General features: G+C 38.1%; 1 protein-coding gene across 1 annotated transcript in view; it reads right to left on the bottom strand.

The window, feature by feature from the left end:
- The window catches only part of LOC111237538 (GTPase IMAP family member 8-like), a 15,206-nt gene extending 3,027 nt beyond the window's left edge, over positions 1-12,179 (bottom strand). The window contains exons 1-9 of the mRNA XM_022766664.1: positions 12,139-12,179; positions 10,251-10,304; positions 8,002-10,031; positions 6,488-6,605; positions 4,693-4,786; positions 4,335-4,396; positions 3,389-3,421; positions 2,791-2,850; positions 2,596-2,652 (exon numbers count right to left, since the gene is read on the bottom strand). Of these exons, the coding sequence (XP_022622385.1) occupies positions 2,596-2,652; positions 2,791-2,850; positions 3,389-3,421; positions 4,335-4,396; positions 4,693-4,786; positions 6,488-6,605; positions 8,002-10,031; positions 10,251-10,304; positions 12,139-12,160 (2,530 nt within the window). The 5' untranslated portion in view covers positions 12,161-12,179. The remainder of the gene's footprint in view (positions 1-2,595; positions 2,653-2,790; positions 2,851-3,388; positions 3,422-4,334; positions 4,397-4,692; positions 4,787-6,487; positions 6,606-8,001; positions 10,032-10,250; positions 10,305-12,138) is intronic.
- Positions 12,180-13,672: the final 1,493 nt, after the last annotated feature.

Genomic DNA, 13,672 nt, shown 5'->3' with positions numbered 1-13,672 from the left:
GTTCTCCTCTGTAAAAAATGAAGAACGGCTCGTCAGTCCACAAACCATCTATCACTTCATGACAAAACATGATGACCAAGTGTGAATGTGAATAGTCTTTGGATGGTTTCCCCATTGCAATAAACAATATCAAACTATCTCCTGTGACTTTAATCTGATCATGGACGACAATATAGCAACAGCACACCAAGCTGTCAGTAGAGTTGGGACAGCGCAAGCTCAAATATGATAACAGAGACAGGCTGCATCGTTGCGCTGAGACTTTACACTTCGTAGTTCTTTATTTCTTGTAACTGGGATCCAGAACAGTTTATTCTAGGTCGATAAACCAACCATGGCCTTTTCTGTGCTAGTTTATTAAAACAGTATGGTCCCATTGGTCGCTGATGGTGGTACATAACTTATTCTCATTCACGGTTTTCACATACTTCATGAAGACTTTGAACCTTCTCACGCCGACAGTATTGCAGGCAGGTATTATAACAAAACTAAAGAGCAGTTGACCCAAAATCGAACCGGTGGGGACACACATTGTATTCTTAAAGAAGCATGATATTCTATGCAGTTCACTACTGCCTCTAGCTTTTGAGGTATGATTCAACCGCAACTTACACTGATCTCAGTTAATCTCTCTACATATCCCCATACTCTCATAGATCCGACTTATTCACACTAATAAAACAGAAAGGCAAACCAAGTTACAAATCTGAAATTCCAGTACTCACCAGCGGCCACCAGGATCAGAATCCTAGCTCGGCAAATGTAACAGAGTGGGTTTCCTCATCTCTTCCCACACTGAAAGCAAACAGTAAATTAGCAAAAACAAACTTGATTACTAAAGAAATAGATTCAAATTGGATTTACGAGTGAGGAAATCAACAGTTTTCTTTAAATTTTGAACTTGGAGTGAATCTGTCACTCAATCAATACATCTGTGAAATTAAAGTACTTTAGGCAAAATTATTCCAGTAATATTCGTCGCAAAACTGAACTGCGGTTTTTTAATTGATGTGCAAATTCTGCAGTTCAAATTTGTAAATCAGATCTACAATTAAAACAAGGCAGAATAGTTCTGAATAGTTCGTTCAGTTTAAACTCACTAATCTAGGTTGGCTCCTAGATTCATAGCCTTCAGCTTCCCTGTGAAAGACAGAATATACAAATGTACACAACCACTCTAAAGAGCAAAACAACACAATAGGCAAACAAAGCAATACAATCAAAAATATAAATCACAACCTAGAAAAATGGATTTCCTGCAGAAAAAATGCTGGAACTGAATGCCTTTGCTGAAACAAAGCTGAAGCAATAACTGAAAATTAAAAGCAGAACTTGCAAGCTGGAGTTGAATGGGGACTGAAATGAAGCAATTTTAAAAATGCCTCTCTTCCTGTTTCCTCCTGATTTTCTGCTGGCAACCAGCAGGTAGCTATGACAACATTCTCATCTTTTTCTTGGTTCATTAAACATAAAAATATAAACTGAATATACTTCTTTAAACATAATCAGTGAAACAATTTCTAATTTATGGACAGTGAAATATTTTCACTGAATTAACAGGTGTCTTGATTAGTCTTTCAAGTCCTACTGTTCAATTGTGTAAATTCTGATTCTAATTAAACAGCTGCGTAAGTTCTGACTCAGTTCAGGTTAAAACTCACAATAAGTAGCTCTTCCTCGATTCTGCGCCACATAGGTTTCCATATCAGCGTCCCCTGTAAAGGACAGAAATATGCAAATGTACACAAACCACACTAAAGAGCAAAACAACAACAAAACAGCAAGCGAAGGCGATAACAATCAACCATATGTATCGCAAACAAACCAACAGGCAGTGTGGTAGCGATGTCAAAATTCTAATGTTGTTGGTTATATAAAATATCAACTGAATATACTACTACTGGTATTTTTGTAACTGCTTCTTTAAGGCCACTTTAAACATGCTCAGTGAAACAATTTCTAATTTGTGGACAGTAAATATTTTCAGTTAATGAACTGAGCCTGTACTACGAAGAGAGTAGTAGTAGTAGTAGTAGTAGTAGTTGTAGTAGTAGTAGTAGTAGTAGTAGTAGTAGTAGTAGAAGAAGAAAGAAGAGAGTAAAAGCATCATTTACTACTGTCAGGAATCCTGTCAGATTAAAGAATCTGTGTTCAGTTCAAATGAAGCTATAATAGTTATTATATATTTATTTAGTGTGATAAACTCTGTTTTAAAACAGAGCTGCTAATAAATGCACAGAGAGCGGACACATGGAAAGACTCAAACAACAAAATGATTCCACTGATCTATGTCTGCTGTAACATCTACTGGTTGTTAATATTTATCACTTTATTGTATACTCTTTTGTTCCCATCAGGATCCTGTAGGAATGATGACAGTGATCTGATTGGTCAGTAGTTTGGTGATTTCCCCAGGTAAGAAGTGAACCACTGTCGTAGGACTGAAAACCTGAAGTTACCTCGATAACCTCAAATCCTGCTTCGTAGTACAGAGCGTTGGTGTTTTAATCAGTCCATCAAATCCTATAGTTCAAACTATAAATTCAGATCTTATTATACAGCAGCATATTCTGACTCAGCTCAGGTTAAACTCACTGTTATATTGCTTTAGTTCTGCGATGCTGTGCCTCACAGATTCCAGATCAGTGCCCCCTGTAAAGGACACAAACATACAAATGTACATAACCCACTCTAAAAAGCAAAACAAGACAGCAAGCGAAAACAATACAATCAGACATATATCACAAATGTGGCGGCAGAATAGTTCTGACTCAGTTCAGTTAAACTCACTGCTGGGTGAACAATATGCAATGCTCCTGATCAACTGTCGAAGTTGTGGATCAGCTGTCACTGTAAAAGACAAATATACAATATATTCATTCATTACCACTGAAGATAAAAGGACACAAATGTATTTAACTCAAATACATGCATCCATCCCTGCATTAAACACATCATTTCATGTGAGTGACGTCTTGCTGATGATGATAAACATCATAGTGTGTGATGATTCATGATCGTTCTCCTGATGGATGACAACTGATTTCAAAGCTCCATATTTTCTTCTTCTTCTTCTGTGTTTTATTTGAAGTGTTGATCCATAAGAAGATATAAAAACCATCTCCTCTCTCACGCTTCTCTCTGGAGCTCTAGTAACAACAGGTCGGTGAGCCAATCAGAAGAGAGGAGGCTCTGAGCCTCTCTTTTTTACAGTGTTTGTTATAAGAAAGAGAATCTATCATCCATTATTAACCTCAAACTTACAAATTCACAACTAAACTGACAAATATTTCTCTGAAATAAAATGTGAGTTTGTATCTACACAACACTGTAATTGTAGATGTTAAAATGCATGAGAATATTTATGAATCTGTTCAGTTTAACTTACCGTAAAGTGTCATGAAGCCGAACAGAAGGAAAACTGTAAGGAGCACAAAAAATAAAAAATATTCATTCATATAAGTTCTTAGGATGCAATGGGATATGCGATCACAAAAAGTCACATTACAGTTTGATTCCTACTGTTCATAGATAAAACAGTCATCACACAGATTCATCTGAATGTGCAGTTGCAGGGCTGTAACAAGGACCTCAGCAGCTCGGTGTAACTCTGGTTCTCACCTCATTACTAAACTGGTTACCAGAGAATCAACGGACAAATACTATACGGTCCACAAATCACAGTTTGGGTCCTACATACATATCAGCATGCTTCTTCTGTGCTAAAACAAATAATAAATAAAAGAAATAGAAATTAAAACCATCATCATCATTAGGAGAATTGTTCCCATATTTCAGGTGGTGAATTCATCTGCAAAGTCTGTGTCTATTCCCTGTTGCCTGAGCCAAAAAAGCTCCCGCCAAAATATATTGAGTGGTGACAGTAAAAGCTAAAGGGTGAAAGTAAAAGCTGAAGGGTGAAAGTGAAAGCTGAAGGGTAAAATCGTTTTTTATTCTTTTGTTTATTCACTTTTATATGTCCAGTTATTTTCTTTTTCCTTTTTAAATTAATTATTTTTTATGGCACTCCCATGACTCCATACTATCTGGACAAACCACAGACACATTATCAGGATCAGTTATTTACAAAACTGAAAACAGCATGTGCCTCCATTTACAGATAAAGATGTTCATGCATTTTCTCTAGAACCTGACTCCTCTGGATAATGTTACAGTAACTAATGATACTTATATTAATCACCAATTAATGTCTTATTCATGAATTTTTTGAGCTCTGGAAATCAAACAGCTTTTAGCTCAACAACACATTTTAGAGAGAATAATATATTAATACTATAAATAATATTTATATACAACAGTGTGAGAAGACTCACCAGTTTGTTTACTGGCCATGATGCTGTTCGTGAACTGGAAACCAGCTGCTGGGTTTAACAACCTAAAAGGAAGAAATGAAAATGTTAACTAGGTGTTAACTAGTTTAACTTCAGTGTTACATCAGTTAACCTGAACATGATTGAGCAGAATAAATGTCTGACTCTAACTGACGGTCGGTTCATGAATTCACTAATAATAAACGGTACCTGATCAGAAAATCGAAATACAGGATGATCCGTGTTTTTTCCTTTGATAATAAGTTATACTGATCAACTTACAATGCAGATATATGTTTACTTTCCTTTCAGTTGAATTACTTGGTTATTTCTTGATGTAGTTGCAGTGGTTTTCACTCACCTGCTGAAAGTCTTGTTGCGACACAACGTGTCAAAGTGAAAATAGAAACCGTTATATAGCGGACGGTGAAGGAAGCAGGAAACCCTGAAAAGTTCTGACGGGAATAAATGTCTCAGATAAACAGGTGACTGATTATCTCATTATCACGAGGCGTTTAAAGCAAGTATTTTGGAAAATGTTAAAATATTGCATATTCAAATATTTACTTTTTAGACTGTCAGCTTTATTTATGTATGTATTTTAGCCTTTTGTTCTTCTTTTTGCTGTGTATCATTAGGTTACTGAAGTTAAGTTAATTAAACTTTGATACAGAAGAAAATTTAAAAACCTGAAAAGTACTTCCTGTCCCATTAGTCTATTGTGTTTTATCATAAGATAACTCATAATTACAAGACAAGATGGTTCGTGCTTTTTTTATACAATGAGCTTCAGTTTTTGTAAAGATTTACTCCACTTTCATTATATGCAGAGATAGATAGATAGATAGATAGATAGATAGTATATATTATATAACTTTATCATTATGAAATATTAAATTCATCCTAAACCACCTTAAAGTGTATGAGCACTCACATGAGAGAAGAACAAGATGCAAATCATGAAACGTTTCTGAAAAGACTAGAGCTCCACCTGCTGGACAAACAGTGGAACTATTTAACCATCCATTAACTGAAAAATAGTGATTGTGATTAAGAACTCATATTAAATAAAATGCAGGTTAACAGTTTGCAACATGTCTGAGCTCTGAACATACTGTTGTCGTTTCGTGTCACTGCTGCAGGTTGTTCATTCAGCTCCGTTGTCGTCTTGGAGACAGTGATCTGTGGAGTTAATGTTTAGTTCAGGCTCTGTCAGGCAGTGTTGGTGAGGACCTGCTGTGATCTCTGCTGACCGTTTTCCTGTGTTTGGATCCACATGTTTCCACGTGATAACTGAAGCGTTTCCTTCTGTCAGATCACAGATGCTAGTGTCTCAGACTGCTGCTTCCAAAAGAGACAATAATTCCTCCTAAAGCTGATGCATGCTGATGAAACAAAATGTGATGCCCCTGTAAATGCCTTAATTATTGAGATTTACGAACAACACATATAAAAACAGTGTAAAAAGAGATGTTAACTGATGACTAAATCACAGCAATGCTATTTAGAGTTCAGGCCGAACAGTTCAACTGTACAAGCAGGTAACAACAGTGGCCACGGGAGATCCTCACCAACACACACTGAAAGACATTATGTCAAGTACTAAGCATCAGAGGGGTCACCTGACCACATACCTGCCAGGTATCACATCAAAATAAGCAACTCTTCCTGTAAAGGAAACACCGACTCACTCAGGTGTTTCACTTCATTCACACAGCGAGGAAACACGCAAGGTGATGATCGGTTCGGTGTCTTGACAACGAGCAGTTGGGGACTGGACGCATACAGTGACCTTTATTCAATATCTGGTTTAAGTCAATAAGACATAATCTATTCATCTTTGAACTGAATGTTAACAACTTTGTTTGAAACCAAAGGCTGAACTTCTCTTCATTTCTTTATTTAAACACTATGTGCATATGTTTTATCATTCTATTATATCATCATGTCTAATTACAACTTCTGCTGTAGACAGTAAAGAAAAAGCTTTAATCCGTTAGGTTTACTCTCTGGGTAGTGATTGGCTGAATGAGATGTGTCATCGCCCATTTCCTTTTTGTCTGTCTCTTTTTTGGCACCTGACACTTGACTAATAAAACTTCCTTACAGCAAGACCTGAGCACTGAGATGGCTCGTATCTTAATATTCTGAGTTACCTCTGTCTTCATCGGAGTGGAGAGATGACAGGAAATGAGAGAGGCCTGCAACAATTGTCTCCCAGCTTGACTCAAACTGGGCATGATGTGGTTTAAGGTCAGAGTCTTCATCTGGAAACTACAGGGAAAACATTGGAACATTGTCTTCAGCCAAAATGTGCTGCCAGGGGAATTTGAATGATTCCTGTCTGCCATCACTTGCCAAGGACGACCAGTGCCACAGCAGATTTCAGTCCAAAAACAACAAATTTATTCACCAATCACAAACAAAACAGTCATTCTAATTAATATTCTACACATACGCTCCACCTCTATACATGCTTCTATCCAAAGTAATTTACAAGTGAGGGACATATAGTGACGGCGAAGTTAAGCTTTATGAACCAGTGAAGCTTTCAACACAGTTGTTTTAAAAAAAGTGGTTCATTACTTGCTTTTCAAATCAGAGCTCAATGGCGACCTCTGCTGGTCAAAGAGACGAAAAGCGCTGGGATGCAAAATGGCACCACGACACTACCACTGTGCCATTCAACTGCACATCACTTACACAGCTTCATATATAAACAACTAACTTACCATCAACAAAAAGAAAAAAAAAAGAGGAAAGAAAATACAGACTTCTTACCTGCCTCCCTCGCATAAACAGGAGTTTCTCACCAGGACTACTCTTATGTACAATATATGATTATTACTCCAAAACAGTGATCACATTAGGGACTTTAAGCAGCGATGGTTGAAGTGATGACTGCGGTGTCCGTATACATACCAGTGCGTTGCCATAGTGATGGAGATCAAAGATCACTAAGCAACATTTAACTCCAACAACGGCTACTTCACTACTTCAGGAAACTGAATCTGTTCTGAAATGTTTTTTAAATGGCAGAGAGCTCTTGATATTTGCTTTAGAGACAATTTAATATCAAATCAATCAGTTTGTATACCGTGTCTGTTTCAGCACCACGGACAGCGTCGTGTTTCATCAATACACAGAGGATGGAGGTTAACAGTTTGTGCTGACAGGTCTATGAATAAACTGGAAAAAATCAGTGAAATTAGGAGGTATCTTTAACAAATATACTCATAATCCATAAAACTACTGACGGTATAATTTAATATAAATGAAATGACAGTGTCAAATAACTGTACGGCAAACTAAGTCTTTCTCCTATAGTAGACAGTTTGGCTGCAATGGTAGGAAGTGTCAACTATGTCATCGAATCAGGCTGCAGCTGTCCCTTCAACCGTCGCTGCTTTAAATCCCTACTGTCTGGTTACAACAATGCACGTCTGATTGGAGAGCCGAGAAAGAGGCGACGCAGAGCCGACATCTGCAGGTGACACTTTAAAATAAATGGCGTCATAACCAGCACAAAAGATCACACTCAGAGGGTCACGTAATCATACACCGCTGACAGTGCGAGTTCAAGAACTTCTTGTCTGAGTGAATTTCTTGTAGATGTTCTGTCTTCTAGTCATTGGACGTGGCATTGTTTTTCAGCTTGTTTATGTCTCACGTCCTCCAGTTCTTCTCTCAGTTTTCTCATTTCTTCCTCCAGGTTAGGTTGACTTTGTTCTCCGTGTCGTTTGGTTCTCTCCATTTCAGATATTTTTGCTTCTAATGTTCTTTTCATCGCTTTCATTTCTTCATCTTTTCTTTTGATTAACTTCTGCATCTCTTCCTCATTTATAATTTGTTTCATCTCAGCGTTGTAGCAGCTGCCGCCATTTTGCTTCACCATGGTCTGGATTTTGGTCAGTAGCTCCTGGACTTGTGTGCGGTTTGATTTTTCTTTGTTATTAAAGACCTGATATCGTCCTCCACAGTCATTTATTAATTGTTTGACAAAGTTGTCACAATCTTTAAGGTGACTCTCAAATGGCTGATCGTCCAGGTCTTCTCCTCTGGTGAATATAATGATGATGAAATCTCCAGACTTTTGGCCAAAAACCCTCTTGATCAGTTCCACAGAGTCTTTCTCCTCTGGTGTGAAGTTCCCGATCTGCAGAACCAGTAAGAACACATGAGGTCCAGGAGCCAACATGCTGAAGCATCTCTGAAGCTCCTGTTTCATTTGATCATCAGAGAGAGTTGTATCAAACAAGCCGGGGGTGTTGACCACAACAACAGGCCGTCCATCAATCTCTCCAGTTGCTGTTTCACAAGACGTGGTCGGTGGTTTTGGGGCAATTCTGGGTTTGAAATGCTTTTTGCCCAGAATGGTGTTTGCTGTTGCACTCTTCCCACTGCCAGTCTTCCCAATCAGCACCATCCTGAGAGGCTCTCTGCTCTGCCTCTCATCATCACCTCCCATCCCACTCCTCTGTCTGACACCCTGAAGTTCAGCTTTGAGTTGTGAAACCTTCTCCATCTGAGCCTTGGTGAACATGTCCTTTGTGAAGCATCTGGATCCTTCAACTCTCATCTTGTCCACAGCCTCCAACACCTCAGAGATCTGCTGTTTGTTCTTGATGTTGACAACAACAGATCTTCCTCCACAGCTCTGAAGCAGCTCCTGGATGTCTCTGTTCTTTCTTACAAAGTCAACAACAGCTGGAGCTGCAGGATCTGACTCCACAGTGAACAGAATCATGGTGAAGTCATTGACTGGAGAGCTGAATGAGTTCTGGATGGTCTCTAACTCTCCCTTGTCTTCATCAGTGAGGGGACCCACAGGTAGGACCAGGATGAAGGCATGGACGCCCTCAGGATCACAGAGGGAGATACACCTGAGTGATTCCTTCATCACTTCCTCCTGAGGTTTTCCATACAAGGCAGGAAGCTCCACCAGGGAAACCTGACGTCCTCTCACCTCTCCCTGATGTTTAACACACTCTGATGAGCTGGAGACTGAATGAAGCTCTGTCTGACCTAAAATGGCCTCGGCTGCTGAAGTCTTCCCTGCTCCTCTCCTCCCACACAGAACCAGGTTTAAAGCTGGTTTCATGTGTTCAGACTTTGGTGTCATGGTTAAACCTGGATCCTCATCCTCAAACACATCACAGCTCAGATGATCTCCATTGTTTTCCTTTGCAGTTTGACCCAAGCGTGTTAATAGCTCTGAAAGTTCAAGGTTCTTCTGCCACAAGTATCTGTACATACATGTTTTGATCATGTCTTTTAACGGTGGATGCTGACTGTACTTCTCCATGAAGCCTGGCTGCTCCTCTCTGGGTGTTGATATCAGAACCAGTGAATGATCAAATGATTGATCACTGAAGAGTTTCAGGACTCTGCAGAGCTTCAGTTTGTGTTCCTCAGTGAAGTCTTCAGGCTGTAGAACCAGCAGGAACACATGAGGTCCAGGAGCAGAGAGACTCACAACACTTTTCATATGTTTTGTCAGTTTGTGTTCAGAGATGTTGTAATGAAGCAGATCTGGGGTGTTGATGAGAACTATGTGTTTCCCCTTCAGCTGTCCTCTGACTCTCTGACAGCAGTCTGGTTCTTCTTTAGTATTGAACACAGTCTCTCCCAGTATGAAGTTCCCCACTGAACTCCTCTCAGACCAGCTGTTCCCCAGCAGAACAACCCTCAGCTCAGACACTGAAATGAAAAACACTGAATTATACAAGACAACCATGTGTAAACTTGATCTAGTATCAGTAGCTGAAGCGATCAACCAGGGAGAGAATCACAGCGGTTTAAAGTTATATTTGGAAAAATCCTTTCAGCATTTAGGAAAGTGTATTTCTATTATTCTATTAAACACTGTCAAAGTTATTAAACACCAGAATATTTCTGACCCAGATTAGTGTGACTTACTGAAAGGTGGCAGGAACTCATAGCTTTCCTTACGCTTCAGATGGAGCAAATAATCTGTATTAAACACAGACATTAAAAATTTGTTTATTTATTCATTCCGTTGCGGTCTGTAATCACACCTTTTGATGACACGCAATGGTGGTATCAATATTATGTCCCACTCACTTATGTCAATACATGCTTTCCTTCCAACTTTCCATTTAATGTAAATGAAATATTTTTTAGCACATTTCCATATAACATTAACAAAGGCTAATAAAAAACATGAAAACAAAACCTTCAACTTCTTGTGGACAGTGTTGGGAGGGTCACTTATAAAATGTATTTCACTAAAGATTAAAGAAAACATACCCTTAAATATGATACAGTATTCTGTTCAATTACTGAAGTAACGTTTTTTATTACCAGGAAAGGCGGTTTTTACCTTCTGTTTTCTCACAGCATGAAATCGGTAAAAAGATAAAAATAATAAAGCTACAAGCAATAAAGCATCATCAAGGTCTGAAGTATTTTCAGAGATATTTCCTATTGCAATGATGTGGCGCTAAAGCATAACCGAATGTTGGCATGTAGACTCATTAAACATACACAGTTTAGGGCAGTTTGGCTAATGTGTGCTTGAGTGATATCCACTTCCTTTTTCATGGCAAAACATCGAACTTCACTGCGCTGCCAACTGCAGGCTATTCAATTAAAAACTCAAAAGCTCTGCAATTTAGCATCACAAAGGTCTTAAGATTAGACTGAGCAAATAACCCTAACCCTAACACCGGTCAGTGCTCAGGCCCTAATAATGTAAACCTGCAGCGCTGTATGGAGCAGGGAAGCTAGCTGACAAACCAAAAGGTTGTAGTTCTGAACAGGTTGTTTAAAAGTTCAGACATTAATGTGGTTATATACCTTATTAGATAAAAATAACTGGCAGAATGTATAGTATATAGTGGTTTCCCCTTGGTAGTTTGTTTGTTAGCTAGTCATGATGCTAACAGAATGCTAACAGCCTGATCTGCAGTAGCTAGTCGATTAGCAGTTGGCTAAGAAGGTAGCTCGCTAGGTAGGAAATGTGACCAGTTCAACAAAACTACTTTTAAATTAAAATGATTTAAGATAGTAATCCCTTCATGTAATTATTCATTTTAAGAGTATAACTGTGTTCTGATTACCACCTGTTTAAACTAACTAACTAAATACAGTTACTTATATTTTGTAACAGAAACAGAAATCCTTCTCTGCAACTGTGCTATTTGTTTTACAAACTATACTTACTAAAGTGTAGAATGATGATTAGAAACACATTGATAGTTGCTGCATGTCTGTGATAGAAAGTCTGACTGGACTCACGAGAAGCTGCAGCCATACTGTCACTCTGCTGAAAACCCACGACAGATAATGACCTGGATTATTCTGTATGCAGAGACCACTGAGGTTAGTGTTATTCACAAAGCTGTAATTCAGATGTACATGTCATTTGACCTGCATGTCAGGTGTGCTTATTCTACTCACATCCTACAAATATTTCAACATTTTTAAAAAAGCTGAATCTGTTGAATGGAGGAAGCATCCTTCGATAAATTTCCATAAACTAGAAAATCACTGTGAAACAAACAGGAACAGTTTTATTACATGAAGGTGCAGCAGCAATTATATAAATGTTTATTACTTCTTTGTTGGCTTTATCTTGGACTCTGTACTCTGGAATAAGGAGTGGTTAATATGCTGAGCAAATAAAGTGATAGAGGCATGAATAGATCAGATCAGATCTCCAATCACCAATAAAGACTATAAAAATCACCATTTCAAAACCACATTTCTATTCTGATGAACAAATCTGTGCAAGTTAGACAAAAACATCACTTCTGTATCTTCATAAACACCTGAATATACCTACCTGATCTTGTTGCTGTTGCCATGACCTGTAGGTGAGTTTCAGTGTCTTTTACAGCAGATTATTTCCAGTTGTTGTGAGTTGTCATCTGTGTCTCTGGTCCATCTGACCTGACATCGTCACAAGTCAACAGTCGACACAAAAACAAAAACGTTAACAGTGTAAGTTCTGTATGTAGCATTTTATAAACTAAATACTATTTACTTAATCATATAAAGTTATACAATTAAATAAACGCACAAACAAGTAGTTATCTTCACAGAACTGAACATTTCTGCTTCTATTATCCTGTGTATATTTTAATTTGTTCTCATGTCTTTTGAAGCCACTCACCTGGATTTGTTACTGCGTCAGTTCACCTTCGAGCTCCTGAAGGAAAGTACAGACTCCACACCGACAACTGACTCACTGAGAGATGAGCTACAGCAGCCACTGGTCAGAAGGTGTGTCACGACAAGGATCATGGACAGAAAAACTGAGACTTTGATCCTGAGATACATGAATTTCAAAATGGCTGTCACTAAAAAGCATGCAAGTGCATTATGGGTGAAATTCTTGGATTCTAAACCTGTTCTTTATGATGTGTTTTTTAAAAAAACTCTTTTTACGTTTGTGTGTGTAAATTAAATTATGTCGGTGTTGCATTGCAGTCATTTATGTGTTCGTATTATCTTTGGATTGTGAAACCATTTGGTTTGCTGTTGTCATAAACTTATAACAAGAAACATTTGACGAGAATGAAGAACACAAGTGATCCTAAAAAAAGAAATTGAAAAGAAGTGTGGCCTTTCGTGACCTCCTCCTGGATTCGTTAACACTGTTTTTAACCAAAAATAAATAAATAAATACAGTACGTTTCAGCCCATTTAGAAATTTAGGGGCGAGTTCAGGAGTTTTTAGAACCAACCATTTTTTTTTCTGAGTAGGTACCATGACATGAAATTGGCACTAAACAACAAATCTAACAGTCTGACTTTCATATCAGAGATTGCGGATTTCAACTCATCTCTTACCAAGTGTCAACTGTTTTTTTTGTTTTTTTAACAGAAATATTTTCTTGGCCTCAGCCAATTACCTTTTGTTCCCAATATTTAACCACAAAGGTGGCAGATCATACAGGCGATTATAAGGGAGGCAGTAACAAATAACTGATTTTGTTGTTTTATTGTTAGGATCTAGAGATTTTCCAGGTTAAACATCAGAAACAAGGACTGCCAACAGCCCAGCAAGAGGTGTGTTTGTCCAATTAGGGTTATAAAAGGAAGGAACTGTAAGGAGAGTAAATATGTCTGTTTTTATTTTTGTCCAAGTTTAAACAATGAAGTGCACCACCTTTATTTCAAACAGAATTATTCTGCCTTGCATAAAGAATAAGCATGGTATTAGCGTAACTTGAAAAAGACAAAAGCTGCTGATTGTGATAATGAATCTGCATCAAGTCTGAATTCTCTACACTGATTTTCAAGGAAAAGCAGGGAAGAGCTTGTCAGAGGGACCAAGGCACATTTTAAGCATACTCTGGTGCAGTTAACAAATA

Source organism: Seriola dumerili, unplaced genomic scaffold, assembly GCF_002260705.1.
Source record: "Seriola dumerili isolate Sdu_G_001 unplaced genomic scaffold, Sdu_1.0 BDQW01000920.1, whole genome shotgun sequence".
NCBI lineage: Eukaryota > Metazoa > Chordata > Actinopteri > Carangiformes > Carangidae > Seriola > Seriola dumerili.
The sequence above is the reverse complement of the archived record's forward strand: the minus strand, read 5'-3'. Positions and strand labels throughout refer to the sequence as shown.